Source organism: Protobothrops mucrosquamatus, unplaced genomic scaffold, assembly GCF_001527695.2.
Source record: "Protobothrops mucrosquamatus isolate PMUCROS unplaced genomic scaffold, P.Mucros_1.0 scaffold_218, whole genome shotgun sequence".
Classification (NCBI taxonomy): domain Eukaryota; kingdom Metazoa; phylum Chordata; class Lepidosauria; order Squamata; family Viperidae; genus Protobothrops; species Protobothrops mucrosquamatus.
The window spans coordinates 687,736-706,411 of NW_015386294.1; the positions used below are offsets into that span (position 1 = coordinate 687,736).

Consider the following 18,676-nt stretch of genomic DNA (forward strand, 5'->3'; position numbering starts at 1 on the left):
CAGCATATTTGAAACAAAAAGATGTTGGTTGTGATACAGTTCATTTTTTTTAATGTCTGTTCTAGCTAATCACCTATGGATCCAACAGAAATGAAGCTTTGCAAAGAATGGAAGAAGCCTTGGATAATTATGTTATAAGAGGTAAATTAAAAGTATAATTATTCTAGGTATCATAGCTTATTTATTTTAATGGAGTTTAAGCTAACTTTATAATGTTATGTTATATGCTTCCTGTATTGGTTCTAATGTTTTATAATACTGTATGATATTTGTTATCGTTCTGATCAATGACTTACTTACTTCCAAAATGGAACAATTTGGTAGCAGTATACAAACATCTTTAAATGATGCAATGATCTCATTGCATCAGCAGTAACACAATTAGTTATTCAGATATTTTCTGTATAAGGACAATAGAGTCTAATAAGCCTGAAATATTAATTTTTTATCAAATAAAGCATTATTTAAAATACACTAAAGTTTCTCTTCCCATTGTCTACAAGAATTAGAATCTAATTCTTTTTCCACTCTTGTTAAAATTTGAGTATCAAATTGTTTCATCACTAACAATATTTTATCAAGAATAATGGGGAGGGAGTTACCACAGGATTTATTAATTGGCTGTAGTAGATTAGGTATTTCTGAAAATATTGCAAGCCAGTTGGGATGTTAGTAGGTGCTGTAAATACTGCTGTTTATCCATATGAGGCAAACAATATTTGCACTGAAGTGAAAAATGATTTTTAAAAATGTCATTTTCTTCTGTTAATTAAAGTATAAATCCCAGTTTCCAACCAAATTTTTCATATAATTACTTAATAGTATCAAAGCAAGAGAAAAATAACCAAAATAATCACTTTCCACAGATAATGTACCATAATGTTTGAGATGATTTAATGGTAAATAAGATGGTATCAAGAGAGTTCATCTAGGTCAATTTTGCAAATATTTCACAACAATATTTCTAATTAAAGTATAAGATGAAGAACACTTTACAGGACTTCTAATTTAGTTTATTTAATGAGATTTACTATTTTCCATTTCAATATTATAAACTTAGAGCAAAAAATAAAATGCAACATTTTTTACTAAAGAAATATATATATATATATATTATTATGTGAGGGGTCCTTGGTTCTCTCTGAGCTTGCTTGTTTTCTTGCAGATGTTTCATTACCCTAACTAGGTAACATCATCAGTGCTAGTAAGGAGTGCTGTTTGCTGTCAGTTTATATTCTGGTGTCTTGCCTGTTTTAGAGATTCTTTGTTGGTTATTATTATGTCTTTATATAGTAATTGAATTAGAGCTTAGATATTGGAGAGGAAGGTTCAGATCAGGAAAAAAAATTACATAGCATGCTAGCATCTCTGAATTTTGGCCAGAAGTCCTAAATCTGATATTTCTCATTCATCTAGTTTGAGCAGCTGGATTGAGTCTTTATATTTTGTTACCATAGTATAAAGCAGTGGTGGCGAACCTTTGGCACGGGTGCCAGAGGTGGCACTCAGAGCCCTCTCTGTGGGCACGCATGCCGTTGCCCCGGTCCTAGGCCTTCAGCTGGCTTTTATAAAATCTTTTCGCTTTAGGCCTCCGCCGCCATGTGCAAAAAAAAAAAGGTTCAATCAATCAGTCAATTTCAACTTCTCGTGGGAAAAAAAAGATCTTGCAAAGTTGGAATTGATTGATTGAACTTTTTAGTCCCACCCAGTCTGCTGTTACCGCAGCCACACCCACCCAATGGGCCACACCCACCCAATGGGCTACACCCACCCAGCACTCGACAATGCATAAGTAGGTTTTGGATTGCAGTTTGGGCACTCGGTCTCTAAAAGGTTCGCCATCACTGGTATAAAGTCTTCCTACAACTGCTATTTTCATTGGCCCATTTTTTCTTAAAACCATTCCTTTCTGAAATTGAAGCTGTCAGATTGCTGTGAGGAAGCCCTCCGTTTGTCACTCTTGGAAAAGATTTGGTTCTAGTTTCATCTACCATAGATGAAAATTATAAGTTTGAGGATATGTCCTTCTTAATAGAATGGTTACAGAATGCAGAGGTAACATAGCAAATTGCATGGTTTCCTTTCTAGCCAACTACACGGAGAAGCAATAGTAATAATCAAGACTCCATAATTTCACTCTTGTATACAATGCTAGTGTTATTAAGAATGATAAAAGGACCACATTTTCTTCTTCCTCCTGATTCTTTTTATGGACAGTTATTATTATTTCAATACCAGTAGGTAAAGATTTGATGTGATAATAATATTTAGAAACAGTATTCCAGTGGAGTTGTTTCATTTTTTTTTCATCTCTCCAAATAAGTTGTCTGCTTTTAACTTTACTTTTTTGCCCATTAGAGATAACTGTGTAATTCCAACACTGCTGGATTTCAAGGTTTTGACATCTTTCTTCCTAACCCCCATTGCTGAACTCCGATAAATCAGTGCATTAAAAGAAAGAAATGTAGAAAGCTTTCCCTCCTTCTTTTCCCCTGCTTATGTGACCTTTACTTCCAAGAAAGAGAAGTCTAGTAACTTGAAAGCTTTAGCACATGTTTCCTCCCCCCCCAAAAAAAATCCAGTTGTGAAATTGTGCTCTTTAATGATGTGCTTTTATTTGGTAGTTCTTATTTGGTAATTGTACATAGCTAATTTTTCATCAGAATCTTCAGTAATCATGAGTTTTAATTTGGCCATTTCTTTCTAGCTGTTCAGGTCCACCTCTGAAAAAGATGTACCATTGGCAAATGGTTAAAACAGCTGCAATATAATGGAACACCATATAAAATGCAGCTATCTTTACACATTTAGACAGTACTTACAGAGTTTTGGCATGTTTAAAGAATTCCACGGTTGTATATGCCTATCACTTTCTGATATCTCTGCCCACTGAATGAACCTATTAGTTCTTGATGTTAATATGAACGAGAAAATCTGTTTATTACTTGCTGAATTCTTGTTTTAGGAAATGTTCAGGGTTTGGGCTTAGAGTTATAGCCTGAAAATTATTTTGTGTATGATATAAATTCTTGTTAGGAATGAAATATTTTAATGTATTTATAGGTCCTTCTTGACTTGCAGTCATTTGTTTAGTGATCATTCCAAGTTAACAACGGCACTGAAAAAAGTGACTTATGAGCGTTTTTCACACTTATGACCATTGTAGGATCCATTGCTTAGCAATGGAAATTTTCAGCTCAATTGTGGTCATAAGTTTTTCTTAGATATGTTTACCTGCTTCCAAGACTGAGCAGTTTATAGATTCTATTATTATATTGGCTGCTTCTGATACTTTTTGATCTTTTTTAATTTCAAAAACAGTTAATACTGCTTTATAAGTAGTAGTAATTATTATTAAATAAATGATCAAAATAATATTATTTTGAAAATTTTACAAGCTACATGTTTTGTGAAGTTCTATTTCTTTTTTCACTCTTTCTTCTTGATTATACTTTTAAATATATATTAAAATAACACTATTTTAAAAAGAAAAAAGAGAAGGGCTGGGATTAAGTAATAAATATTTCCCAGGGGAGGACATATTTTTAACACCAATAACCGACCCGTATTAAAAATGACATCCATGCCACATATCATTTCATATAAATAATAGGAATAATCATGTTCAAAATGTCTGTTTTATAATTTTCAGAGATAAGAAGTTGTTATGGAGACAGTTTACTGTTGTGTCTCTGGTCCCTTGATTTGCAGAGACAGGACTGCAAGCATTCCCTCCTTTACATATTTTCACAGACAGAGAAGATTCCATTTGGAGTTCATTTCTAAGGTATATAGGGTTTTATAGAGTTTATCCTACAGAATAAGCCAATCTGTTTCCTTGATAACTATTGCCAGATGTTACACCACTGGAACACTACTACTATCCCTGAGTTGAGATGACAGATCTGATCACTGCAGCAATTGTTGTTACTTCCATTCTTGACCTTGGCTCATATCTGCTGGAGGGTCTGAAATCCCGACTGAAAAATTTCCAATGATCTACATTCTTGTTCTCACCCAACCAGTTTTTAGTAATATCTATCAGTTGTCCTATGATCTATCACCATATTGTTTATAGATGAGATGTATTTTAGATGTACCTGATAAGCAATCTGAATCCAAAGCAATAAGCAAATGAGCCATTAAAGAAAAGACAGACTAGAAGTTTATTTGACATTTCTATTTCCACCATAAATATACTAAGAACTCCTGATGGCCTAGATAGAAATTCAATAAGCAGCAAATATTTTTACTGTGAAAAACTGTCATCCCCCCCTTTTCTGGTTGCTTTAGTAGTCAGAACAAAACAGCATAGAATACAGCTTTTGGCATAGATTAATTAATATGATTGTAGTCTATTAGAAAACTAATTACTGATTCTGCTAAGAAGGAAGAATGATCTATATTTAAGTTAGGGCTGTTTTTCACAGAGTTCAAACTTGAACATTAATTCTGAAAATAATCGGAATAAATGGCACAGAAATTATTACACATATGTAATAATGCTTAGCACTAGCATCAGTCCTCCTGCTTTATCCTAAACCTGATACAACTTATTTTGCAGGGAGTTTAACACTTTGCATGTAATCCAAGCAAAGAAGTGAGTAATAAATAATTTCTTCATCACAGAACCTATTATAAATAATGGACCTGAATTTTGAGTATCTTGAGCATTATCATAACTTCATGAAGTTGAGATGAATGGAAACATTTACTCTCCTGGAGTAAAAAGGCAAACGAAAACATATTAGTCTAACTCAGGGGTGTCAAACTCGCAACGTCACGTGACATGTTGCAACATATCGCAACTTTTTTTCCATTGCCGGCAATGGGGTGGGCGCGGTTTCGGCATGACACATCCGGCCTGCGGGCTGGCAGTTTGACCCTTCTGGTCTAACTCTTTTGAAAGAGCAAATGTATTCTTTGCTCATGTCTTCTCCATATGATTTGCTATTTGTTTCATGACATTGCAACTTTTAAATTATAAATTTACAGATTAGAAGTAGACAATATGTGGCTTTTCAGATATTGGTGACCTATATGGCTCCCAGCGTCCTTCACTATTGGTCCTACTTTCTAGGGATGTTAGGAGACTTTCAACCTTCAGTCTGCTTTTGATGCTAAATAAATGTATTTCTAAACTGGATAGCATTTTACATGTTTATAAGTTTTCTTAGACAAGCAACTAATTTGTCATGTTCAATGATATTGCATGAGTAAAGCAAATTCATCAGTGATAAATGAGGACAAAATCCACTTTGTTCTTTCTGTTGGTATGCTTTTCTTTTACGTGAATTAGGGAACAAGATAATGTTAAACTGTATTTTGATAAATCGATTTTTGCTTGGATTTTAAAAGGAAAATCTTGTGCCCTTCTTATCAAATGTGGCAGAAGAGGTATGCTGAAGGACTGGTCTGTTAGGGCAGGGCTTTTCAACCTTTTCACTCATTGTACCACTTTTAGGATATGGCAATATCCGAGTACCACCAGTTGCCTAGCAAGGTGTCAAAAACTTGACAAAAAAAAAAGGAAAAAAGTGATGAAGAACAGGTAGTCTTGACTTACAACAGTTCGCTTAGTGACTGTTCAAAGTTACATTGGCACTGAAAAAAGTGCTCCCCAAGCCACAGCACTGATCCTGGCGCCCGAAGAAGCACTGATCCTGGCGCTTCCGCTGAGCCCTGACAGTCCTGCAGCTCCAGCCATCTCTCTCGCTCAGGCTTGTGCGGTGCTGCCACCGGTTCAGCTCACTCCCCTCCCCCACTACCACTTTTCTGGGATGGTCGCGTACCACCTGCCAGGTGCCAATGTACCACAGGTGGTACCCGTACCACTGGTTGAAAAGCCCTATGTTAGGGAGTTAGATTTGGTGAGCACGAGGAGGTGGTCCTTTTCTGGCAGGGCGCTGGATTTATGGAACATTCTCCATGGAGGGTCAAGTCCATCCCTACTTACTTTTCAGAAGTCCCTCAAGAGTTCTTGATTTTAGTACTGGGGTTTTATCTTTATAAGCTGCCCGGAGTTACTGAGCATGAGTTGGGCAGCAATATAAATTTTCCTAATAATAAATGAATAAATAAAAGAGATCTGACTTTGCCATCCAGCCTGGGAAGTCTCAGGGGACTGGTAAGATCTTGAAGTGGCTCCCTTACTAATCTAATCTCTTGTGTGCCATATGCTTTTTAAACTTATTGATAATGATTTTTGACATGCTTATTATTTTATATCTTTGTTGTGCACTGTGAGTGGGAATGTGTGCTTTTTCACTTGTTTTGGCATATAATTTATATTTTCCCATAACAAATTATTTGAATGGATCAGTATATTTGATTAATTTTTTCAGCTGCAGTTACCTGTATGTCACCTGCCTCCCTGTTCGTACCACCAAAATATTCTTTCCAGCATTTATATTTTATGGAAGAAAATAAATGAACTTTTAATTGGGAAATACGTGTACATCTAAAGCACTATTGCTTTGTAATCTGTCACTTTTCCATTCCTTTTTCATGTACTTTATGAAAGAGGTACAAAATGTTTCAGCCTTTTTCCTTCCTGTGTTTTCCTAATGTGTTGGGAATCCCCTGCTAGGCCAAAGTTGGCTTGTGACATTTACTTAGAATGATTTAGAGCTGTAAGCAGTAATCGATCACAGTTCTATCCTACCACAACCTTATTAATGCCATATGCATCCACAAGTAAATTACAAAGATGAACAGAGTTAAAAAGCTTGAAGTTATTAAGAAATCTTCTTCTCAATGGCAAACATGCTGTTCTGCAAATACTGTATTGCACTTGAGATGGATAATTAGAATTGAAAAAAGTGTATTTATGTGAAAAACTGGGGAAAATGTACAAAGATGACTAACAGAAAAAAAATGAAATCAAGTAAAATGATAGATGCCTGTCTAGAAACAATTCAATAACAGCCTGATTTAAGAATTTAGCACACTACAATATTTATATACTTTAGTATATTATTAGCAATAGCAATAGCACGTAATACACATTTATTCCAAGGTGCTGAAGATAACGTAGATGTTTCCTGCATCTTTATTCTTTCTCTCAACATGACTATGATATTGAAAAAAAAGTAATATAAATAGGTTTTATTGCTGTAAGCATAGATCATAACAAGGTAGCATAGCATAATATGCAATAGGACAATTAGGATCTCTGTCTAAACATTGCCTTTAACTAGCATAGACAACAATAAGTTAGATGACTAACTGCAGTAGTATCTGCATAGAATGACAGGGAGAAAAACTGTAGCAGTTGTTAGTGTCCCAGAATTATATGGTAAACATTACCATGTTATGATTCATTTATTAAACTTACATGCCACCCGACAGCTGTAACACATACTGTGCATTTAAAAAAAGTGGTTCATAATATTTTGGAGTAATATTGTTAGTGTATAGCTACATGGCATGCCCCCCAAGGCCTATGTATCTTCCATACTACAATTTGTATGATTGTTGCTGTTGCTTTAGCCGATTTTCCCATTATTCTGTAATTACAGTTTTTAAATTTGAAGTGCTCTTTAATTTACATACCTTAAAATATGGCAAATATTATTGACTGGTCCCCCAAAAATTGAAATAATTTTTAAATCCAAGATCACTTTAAACTTTTGAAATGGGATGGTAACTCCTTCTTTTACACTATATATGGTACTGGATCTGGAACCAAGTTATATACTGTTTTACATTTTACATACTGATCTAGAACCACAATAAAAGACTGAAGTGAACTTATATACTATGGTTGTGAATTCTGCAGGAGAAAGTGAAACATCTCATTGGGCATGTTGCACAGGCTTTTCTTTAAGCAAAAGTATCTGTTTGAATAACATAACAGATCAATCTAAATCAGTGGTTCTCAACCTGTGGGTCGGGACCCCATTTGGGGTCGATCGACCATTTCATGGGGGTCGCCAAGCAAGGCTGTCCGCCATTTTTTTTGTCCGCCATTTTTCCCCCTTTTCCGGCGGGTGCCTTACCTCCCTTGGGCTGGGCCAGCTGGTGGTCGGCCTGCTCCATCTCTGCCGCTTGCCAGCTACGCCTCGGCCGGTGCAGGGGGCGGAACCACGCATGCGCGGTGCTCCCGGGCAGGGAAAGTCCTCGACTTACGACCGGTTGGGTAGTCCTTGACTTACGACTGGTTTAGTCCTCGACTTACGACCGGTTTAGTCCTCAACTTACGACCGGTTTAGTCCTCGACTTACGATTGGTTGGGGTCGCGGCATTAAAAAGGTTGAGAACCACTGATCTAAATGTATCTTTTGACAATTTACTTTAAATTGGATTATGTATTTGTATATACTACTACTATTACTACTACTACTACTACTAATATTAAGTTGGAAGGGACCTTGGAGGTCATCTTGTCCAACTCCCTGCTCAGGCAGGAAACCCTATACCATTTCAGACAAATGGCTGTCCAGTCTCTTCTTAAAAGCTTCCAGTGTTAGAATATTCACAACTTCTGGAGGCAGGTTGTTCCGTTGATTAATTGTTCTAACTGTCACAAATGCAATGTTCAGAGGTCCTTGTTTAGTGCCTGCCTAGCACAGCAACCATTCACAGATACAATAATAATGAAAAAGTAACTGATCAGTCTTCACATTTCAAAGTTTATAAAACAAGGGAAAGCCGAAATAAGGTCATAAATCCAGCGGTTTCACTTAGAAACTGCTTTGCTTTATGACTAAGTTGCTGCTTCCAGTTATGGTCACCAAACAAGGACTTCTATAATTGCAAGCATGCTATCAGGACTGTTATCCTGCTGCACCAGCTGTGCTTTGCCAGATGCCAGTCTGCAGGAAGGCAAGGGATTGGGATAAGGGGAATTGAAACCACTCATCGTGCTGTCCTATGAGAGCTGCCGGCTGGTCTAAAGTTACACCATGGAATGCAACATCCTCCAGCCTGCCAAGCCAAGGACTGTTACCAAAACAATTTGTTTGAATGTAATTGGACAAAGGGAGATATCCAAGGGGAAAGGTGGAGGGATGCTTTGAGCACGAAAAATCAGATTCGGCTTTGCTACACTGTAACCACTTGGCTTTAGTAAAGTATACTTTCACTAGCAATGGTGTTGAGAGTCTTTCTTTTCTGCCTGACCAAGTTGGGACAGCTGACACATGCAGTGTTTGAAAGAACTGTATTTTTTTTATTGTTTGGAATAAATATTTTCCTTGTATTTTTCATAATAGTTTTCAGGAAATATTATATAGTAGATCTTAATTGTCTGCCTTTTCCCTTTAGTGCAGACATGTCAAACTTGCGATGTCACGTGACGTCGCGCAACGTATCGGGACGGTTTTGCCATTGCCGGCAATGGGGTGGGCGCGGCTTCCAGATGACGCGTCTGGCCTATGGGCCAGCAGTTTGACACCTCTGCTTTAGTGCTATTTAAATAAAATTAAATACCTATTAAATGTGCATTTCTAAGGTAGTCTTGCAAAGTAGTAGTCTTCAGTTATCATTATACTATTTAAGTCACTCAGAAAACTGGATGCTTTTACAACTAAAAACTATGGGAGTGAAGTTCTTTTGATTTCACTTAACTCAATTAAAATTCTTAGCAAGTTAAATATATTGAATTGTTTATCTACGGCAAGACATGTAGGACACCAATTAAGTTTACATGGAAAAATGCAAATTTGTGTTTTGCGAATGTCAAGTTGACAGAAGCTTAATAATGTAAAAAGGACTAATCAACGCAGAATATGTTTAGTGTCAGTAAATATTTATATTGAAGAATGTTTCCCATGAATGATGAAGTGCCACAGGCAGTTTATTCTGAATTTTATTAATTACATTCTATGACTCGGATATTCTTGAAATTTCTGTATCTTTTTGCACAGTATACATAAGCTGTTATGTAGACTAGGGCGATAAATGGCATATGGGATGCCCATTCAAATTATTTTTACTCCATTATTTAAAGCTGATAATAAATTGCAATTTTTAACTTGATCTCTTCCAATTCTGTCTTTAAGAATAGAATGTAATAGTTCTTTAACTGAAGACAAATCCTTCATACTTTTGACTTTTCTGCTTTTCATTTTTATTTTACTGTATGCCACAAAGCCTAAAGTGATGAGGCGTTTTTCAGGAGAAATGTTGCTTACTAGAGCAATTATCAATATAAGCTGTGCGGTTGTCAAAAGAACTGCAAAAGGAGGAACAGCCAGGGAGACTACTAGCCATTCTTTCTTTGATTTACAATGTGCTACAGGGTTGCTTGGCTTTCTTCTGTTTAATATGAAGTTTCTGGAGGAAAATTATGCAGAACTTTGGAATTTGCTGTTGTTAGGCAGTTGATATGTCACTGGAATTGTGCCTGGAATTAGCTGTGGAATGAATATGAGCAAAGAAAGTGAAATGTAGTGCCAAAATACTCCCAGTCACTATGTTTCCTGATCTAAAAATAAATGAAAATGTCCTATGTATTTTTTTAAATTTCTTTTTAGAATTAAGAAATATATATTTAAAAAGAGATAGAAATTTAATTCTAAAAGTGCAATGAAAGATGTACTTTGTTAAGCTAATTCTAACCATGTTTTCACTTTGGAGCAAAATCAAAACTGGTAACTTTTTTTTTTTTTTGCATTAATGTCTGTCTGTTTTTGTCTATCTAGTTTTGTGATTTTAGTCTCAGTCACTTGGATTATTAAGGTTTTTTTTTTAAAAAAGTACAGGAGGAAATATCTTTGAAGTATGGATGTAATATATAGTTCAATGTGCATATAGGCTGGCCTTTGCTTGATCCTTGAGAATGTGGGGATAATGTCTGGCTGATGTTTTTCAAACAGCAGGTAACCAAGGGTAAACTCCAATAGGGGTCCATGTTTCTGTAGCCTCATAGGTATTCACACAGATGGGGGACACCTTGTGAACTCTCACTGGGGTCATGCTAAACTGCAAATCATGCATTGAAATTTCTGAAGTTTGGGGTATGAAATATTCTCTGGTTGAGCACTGAAGCTCTTAATTTGCTTAGTTAGCTAAGCATCCAAATTCGGGCAAAAGAAAAACATATGCTCAGAGAATTAATTTATATTATGGAAGTATTTTTATAATACAGGTAGTCCTCGACTTACAGCAGTTCATTTAGTGATTATTCAAAATGAAATGAAAAAAGTGACTTATGACCATTTTTCACAGTTATGACGTTTTCAGCATCCCCATGATCACGTGATCAAATTTCAGATGCTTTGCAACTGCTTCATGCTCATGACCATTGCTGTGTCCCAACGTTATGTGATCACCTTTTGCATCCTTCTGACAAGCAAAGTCAAGGGGGGAGACAGATTCATTTAACAACAAGGTTACTAACTTATCAACTGTAGTGGTTCACTTAACAACTGTGGCAAGAAAGGTCATAAAATGGGGCAAAACTCAACATGTCTCACTTGACAACAGAAACTTTGGGCTCAATTGTGGTCGTAAGCTGAGGACTTACCTGTACTGCTGTTGTAAGTCTTCTTGTAACTTCTTTCATTGAATGAGTGACCATTAAATAAGAACTACCAGCAATTGCTCTAAATTCCAAAGAACACTAATATTAGCACATTTCAATGTCCTCTTGACAGAAGTTCTTGAGGACAAATATAAAGTATTTCCTTACAGACTTAAGATTGTGCTCTTATGGGGAGGGATCCATTGAATCCATATTTTAGTGGTCCCCAACCTTTTCTGCATTAGGGACCATTTTCCAGAAAAAAGAATTTTTCCATAGACCAGGCGGGGATGAGGGGGATAGTTTTGCACACTACCTAAATCCCGCACACACACAGATGCAGCTTTGCTCACTTCCAGGGCCCGGTTCCTAAGAGGTTGGAGACCCCTGCCATAATTCACGCCCTGTTATGTTCCATTCTAAAAGAATGGAAGGGCCTACCTCCTAATGCTCTACTTGGCAAAATACGTGGGCTGTTCTGATTTATTTTATGTGGATTTACTTTTTATGAAACTGCTGCCATTTTTCATCCTTGAATGTGGATATACTTTTATGCTCTCTTTTAAACTAGAAATGTCCTGATCAGTTCAATGACTTAGTTCTAATGTTACATTGCTTTAATTTATTTAAAGCAATAATTTAATTATTTTATTAAATCAGTGTTCCGATTTGTGACTCTAATAAAGATTACTACATATAGCCCCTTGGCAATAAGTTGTTTGTAATTCTACAGACGATAAGCTGGGCTAGGGTGAAATTCCCTCAAACATGTTCTTGATAAGTATTAAGAGTGTTAGAGAGAAATACGGTATATGCCTATTCACATTTTGTCTGCATACCAGAAACTCCAAAAGTAGTAGCGAATATGCCTCTGGAGCTGGCCAGTATTTGTAGAACACTTCTTGCTGGGGGCTGTAGGTCTACTCTGAGGTTCAAGTTTTTTTTGAGGATTTTGCCACCTTCTAATACTTTTTTAAGAGATGAGGAGTATAAATAATAACATTGGGAGATGGCTTCATGGCATATCTCATCAGTGGCATATCTTACCAGTGACTTGGTTATAACCTCAAACAGACAATGTGCCAGAGGTATTTTTTTATAGTTCTAGCAGACACTTCTTGGGGAAGATCTCATTACATCTTCAATAAACAATAGTGTGTAATTTGAGTGGGAACTCAAATAAGTGACCTTCTGACAAAAATAAGATATCATTTCTAGCAGACAACACCTGAATATAGTCTGATAACATCTGATCACTAAGAGACCCTTTGGTAGAAGTCCTTTTATGGGAAACAAACATTATGGCAAACATTGCTTCTAATGTGGAGTCATGGCTTCTTAGACTTCAGCAGGTGTTAGCGTAGTGAGCTCATGCATTCTTTTTAGTTTTTAAAAGTACAAACATAGATGAGAGGGTCACAGGAAAGAGTGATAATCATACAATCTATAAAGTTTGCTGAGTGACTTTTTTCAAGCATGTGTGGAAGAATTTATGCACACAGTTATTTATTACATTTGCAAAAAGAAAAAAAGGGTCCATACCCATATCTCCTCAGTAGTCTTCCATGATACCGCTACACTCTACTATGTTGAGAATGGAATCATTTAGCCCAGTTTAATCCAAATAAACTGAAGTGGGAATTATGAAAGGGAAACTTGGAGTGTCAAGCTTGGTTTTTCTTCTTTTGTGCAAGAAGAAAATGAGCTAATAATACACTTTATTATGGGCTGTAAGAATAAGGAACACTAGTTTACCTTATTGGAATTATCTGTAGTAATTCTGATTAGTAGATTAGCTCTTATTCCCAGGTAAACATGTTTAGGACTTCAAACAGGATTTAAAGTCCCAAATATATTTACCTGGGAATAAGAAGCTCATTTGCTAGCCCCACCATCTTCTTATTCCTCCACGTATGAATTATCTCTTCAATAAACTCCTATAGCTATGGAGACTATCCACTTGTGGAGAATTCTGATTCTCCAGAATCCTCAATTAGATGATAATCCTTCATGAATAGGTATCCATTTCAGGCATTCACTTTTTCACATTGAACCTCTTTTTTAAAAAAATGTGAAGCAGTAACAGTTTCTTCTCCATCTTGCCTGCCTCCATTTCAGCTTTGAATTGTCATGCAACTCTGTTGCCTGTTTGCTCCATTTAGCTTGTATTTCCAACTAAATCTGGAAACCTGAATTTTTTTTAGAAATGTAGATCTTCTGTTACTGGTCAAACAAAAGATAATAAACATTATTGGTGCATGAGGTAAATCCATGTACAGAAAGTCTTTTTCCATATAAAAAATGAAATATCAGTTTTATAATATTTCTATTGAAAAAAATGTGAACCCAAATATTTGGATTATTCCTGATTGCTGTGTTTCACTTTTTTGGTGCAGGGGTGCTTCCAAGTTAGTTTTTGACTCCTGGCAATTGCCTGAAGAAGTTCCTGCAGGTTTTTTTGTCAAAGATTTTCAGAATCGGTTTGCCATTGCCTCCTACTTAGGACTGAGAGTGACTGGCCCAAGATCACCCAGTTGGGGTGTAACTAAGGTGTAGGTAATGCTCATAGTTTCCTGGTTTCTAGCTTGATGTCTTATCCACTACACTAAGTTTGTTCTATTAAATAGTAAACACTATTGATATTAAATCTCATTTATTTAAGGATTTCTCATTTAGAGCTTTTTGAGGGAGGATGCTTTGACTTGTCAATTCAAATATCATTAAGCATACATTCTCTGCTGCTAATCTAATGTGAATAAATGCTTTATTTTCAGGTGTTACTCATAATATAGCATTGCTACGTGAGGTAATAAAGCATCCACGCTTTATCCAGGGAGACATCAGCACGAAGTTTCTTCCTGAGGTGTATACCGAAGGCTTCAAAGGTGAATTATGAAGGAAAATACTTTCTTAGAGATAAATATGTGAAATAACTACCCTTTCTTTTTTTTAACTGAAAAGAGTTTCTAATTTTATAAATTCTTCCTTAAATTCTAATTTTTGAGTTTTAATCTGATTAAAGTTTTCTTAACTTCAAGGAGACTCAGATGTTAAGGATCTAATTACTTGACAATGTCATAAAATAAAAGACATTTGGGAAAGGCCTGATTTTTGCATAACAAAATCTGTGTGTTTAGTTGGTAAGGAAGTACCAACAGGCAGGAAGAAAATTCTTACTTTATTTTACTCATCTTAGCAAATGATTTAAGTGGTATACTACTGCTTCAAATGAATTCATACTATGATCTGAGTTCAAAAACTTGATTCTGAAAAATAAAATTTACAGCAATGAATTTCCAAATAAGCCTTTTATGTCTAGTGAGCATTTAGTGTGATTCTATTTAATTCTTCCATTAACTATGGGAATAAAAGAATATGAGAAACCATAAAGTACTTGCATTCAGTTTTGAGCATGTGAGATCCAGCTTCCCATTTACACAAACTGAATTGTCAATTTAAGAAATAATTTTATAATCCTTTGCTTTTTTATCAAGTTAAGAGCTTTGAAGTCAACTATTCCTTTTATGCTTGAAATACAGTTCTTGTTTATGGTAGTTTAGCTGATAAGCTTGGATAGTACAAAGTGCACATGTGTTGGGAGGAAATAAGATTTTTGCAATTCAAGGTTCAATGAAATAAACATTGTTTTTTAACAATGTATTTTAATTCTATGAAATATCTTGACAGCTTTCCTATTAACCTCTGCTGGCAATTTTTAATTAATTTTTTTTAGTTGGAGTGAAGTACTTGACACATATTCAGGCTAATTTTCAAGTAAACATGTTCCTTTTTATCAGTACAAAACACTTACATAGAGAATTGGAGAGACTAGAATTATTTACTTGTTAACCATCTATGAATGAGAGATAGTTTTCTATAGCTATAGAATGTCATACCTATAAACAATAAACTTCCTTGTTCTTGAAGCAAATGAAGATTTTATCTTTCTGTTTTCTTTTCTGAAATTCCCTAGCAAAATATTGTACTAGTATTGGTAAGGAGATATTTTTGTAAGCCAGCATATTTTGGAATAATTATACTTGGTAGCTACTATCAGTGTATTTATTCCAAAATATGCTGGCTTAAAAAAATAATTTTTCTCTTCATGGATCAAGGCTATTGAGCCCAACTTTTTCGAATTAACTTTTCTCCATACTCAGTACTTGAAATGGACTATGTTCAGGCAAAGCAAACCCAAAGGTAGAGGACATAAAGAGGCAAGCAGACTTAGAAAAAGCTCCATTGTTTCTGGCTCCAGATTCTGTCAACTATACTGCCACCCCTGCCAGTTATCTTAGCCAGTTAATGAATCATTAGAAAGCCTTTTCACTTGCCCAATGTCCTGTGCTTTCATCAGCCATCCTGGACAGCAAATATAAAGGGATTCCACTGGTTGAAAGGGTCTGTCCATGTGATTCTGTAGAGGTGGAAAACTCTGGCATATCCTTCTTTGCTGTTCTTTTTATAGAGACATTCAGACAAAATTTATCTTCCTGATTAATCGGTATCTTGTCTGTTCAGACACCGTTTATCTTCAGTGGCTGTTTAAAGACGAATGGATTATAGTCACAGCACAGGTAGCTAGATTCTGTGCAATAGCGCTAAAGATTTGTCAGAACCTGATGAATAATCTATTATAGCTATTTTACACAATTATTATACCAAGCCTTTTGGTATTATCAACTTGTTGCATTTTAATGTCTAATGATAATGACTATAGGCCTTCACAATTTAAGGACTAATATTACATTAAAGCTTAGAGTGTGTTCTTCTTTATGTGCAACTGACAGATAGGATGCTAAATTAGGATTTTAATATAGATTTTATTTGTTATTTGTTATTATTTTATTTTAGAATTTTAAACTAGATACTCTGAGTATTTTTAATTGTGCTAGATCTTTGATTGTAATAAACATTTGACATAACATGACAGCTACTAAGGAATCAAAAATTATACATTGTATAGAATGTATGAACTATTAAGTCTTCATACTTTGAGGTCCCAGTTTTGGCATTTGATTGATTTCCTAGGCATTCTATAAAATGCCTAATTTTACACATTGGCGGTAACACATACATTCTGAAAAATAATTTTACAAGTAATGAAAAATTGTATGAGGAGCCCTGAAAAGACCAGCTCCTTGTCCTTGTACACTTTCCTGAGCTCCTGCCAGATTACTGCCTAACCAAACAAAAATGAATAAAGGTTCTGGCATGCTGCAGATATCCACATCTATCATTCTTTTTATTCCTGAAAGTACCACTATGTATCCTAGGCACTTCTAGAAAATAAAACAGTAAATGGATACAAGCCAGATATTTAGAAGTGTGCACCCGGCCCAGAGAAGAGGTAAGATAAGCTGGGATGGTAGTCGGCATCTTGTGAGACTAAAGTTTGATGAGGGATCATCTTTCCTGTGCGTCTTATTCGGTGTGTACCTTATTTGAAGCCACCTCATTTTGCTGTTGGGCAGTCTTCTGGCAAGAATTTATGATAAGCGCTGTGACCTGCTTTAAAATTTCCTATGTGCCCATTGACATAGCAATCCCTGTTCCAACAAAAATGAATTATGGAATATAATTAAGATGGTGATACATATAATGCATTTGAAATTTGATTTTGAAATCTAGGGCACAGATTGAAAGACTCTGAAAAAATGGAACTACTAGTAATAGCAGTATCTCTTTATATGGCTGAACGACTTAGATCACAGAGTTTTCTGGGAGTTCCAAGGTAAGTTTGATTCTAGAATACTTCGTTAATTCATGGTGTCATGGAGAACTATTGAGAATTGACAAGATATTATTTGTTTCTTTTAAACATTTTGGATATGAATGTAGGTTCTTTTGCACATTTACCTGTTAAAGATGTTCTGGACAATGTCAACATAGATTGTAGATGAACAATATAAAGCTTCAGATTGTCTCAGAGTTTTGGGTGAAAGGCTTTAAAAATCCAGGAGGGGAGAAAGTTAATATTTTTTAATTAACTGTAATTATTTAATTTCATTTGAAATAAAATGAATTTATTTTTGTGCTAGCTGCTATCTAACTTTTGGATTGTGACCAGGTGAGTCACAGTATACCATGAAGAAGGGAGGGAGGGAGGGAAGGAAGGAAGGAAGGAAGGAAGGAAGAAAGAAAGAAAGAAAGAAAGAAAGAAAGAAAGAAAGAAAGAAAGAAAGAAAGAAAGAAAGAAAGAAAATTTCTGTTTGTCAAACAGACTGCTGCTCAGATAGCAATCTTCTGTTCCAAACAACATGCAGAAATTCAGAAATGTGGAAGTTGTGATTATGTATGTATGTATGTATGTATGTATGTATGTATGTATGTATTACATTTATTTATTTATTACATTTATTTGCTGCCCATCTCATATCCAATGACTCTGGGAGGCTTACAGCATAAAAACTTTAAAGCATTAAAAATATTAAAATCAACAATCACAGAACACAACAGATAAAATCATTATTAAATACAAACCATTAACACCAGATGGGAAAGTAGGAAGCCAGACATACGGGGTAGGGGTGGAGGTGGGATTAAGTTTTAGTTAGTCAGCCACCTCCAATATGAAATTCCCCCATATTATGAACATAGCATGTCTAAGTTTTGGGAGAAATACTAATTTTTATATAAATCACCAAAGCAGTATAGGTTAGGTTACTAATTTTAAATTTTATGAGTAAAATCATTCAGTCATGTTCCGCTTTCCTATAAATAGAAATATTTGCTCCATTGTTTTCATCTATATATTTCGGAATATACATTGAATATATTTAAGTTGATAGAAATTTGCATGAAATTAATAGTTTATATGTTGCATGAATTTTCTGTCTCCTGGTTCAGTACTATCACTGTAAATCTATTTTTATAACTTAGGCATATGTACACTAGTTATGACTGGACATTTCAGTTTTGGGTGCTTTAAATTATATTTGGTTATTAAAATTGTTTTAATTGAATCTTCTACTTTTTATGGAGGGTAGCCTTATTAAATAGACATCTGCTCACACAATGGGAAGTTCCCTTCTGCTCTTCTCTGCATCCTCTGTGCTTGACGAATTTGCTCTAATTGAAATAATATAGTGATTTCTTAGTTCTTTTTAAAGGAATAAAAACTCTAAAATGTAAAGTTATAGATGAAGCATTGTTTTTAAACATGCAATAATTGGACACCTAAATTCTCAAAACTTAATGGATATATTG

At 35.2% G+C, this 18,676-nt stretch overlaps 1 protein-coding gene across 1 annotated transcript in view; it reads left to right on the forward strand.

Annotated features, from left to right (window-relative positions):
• The window catches only part of PCCA (propionyl-CoA carboxylase subunit alpha), a 233,974-nt gene that overhangs the window by 105,592 nt on the left and 109,706 nt on the right, over positions 1 to 18,676 (forward strand). The window contains exons 16-18 of the mRNA XM_015827965.1: positions 66 to 141; positions 14,242 to 14,352; positions 17,099 to 17,201. Coding sequence (XP_015683451.1) covers positions 66 to 141; positions 14,242 to 14,352; positions 17,099 to 17,201 — 290 coding nt within the window. The remainder of the gene's footprint in view (positions 1 to 65; positions 142 to 14,241; positions 14,353 to 17,098; positions 17,202 to 18,676) is intronic.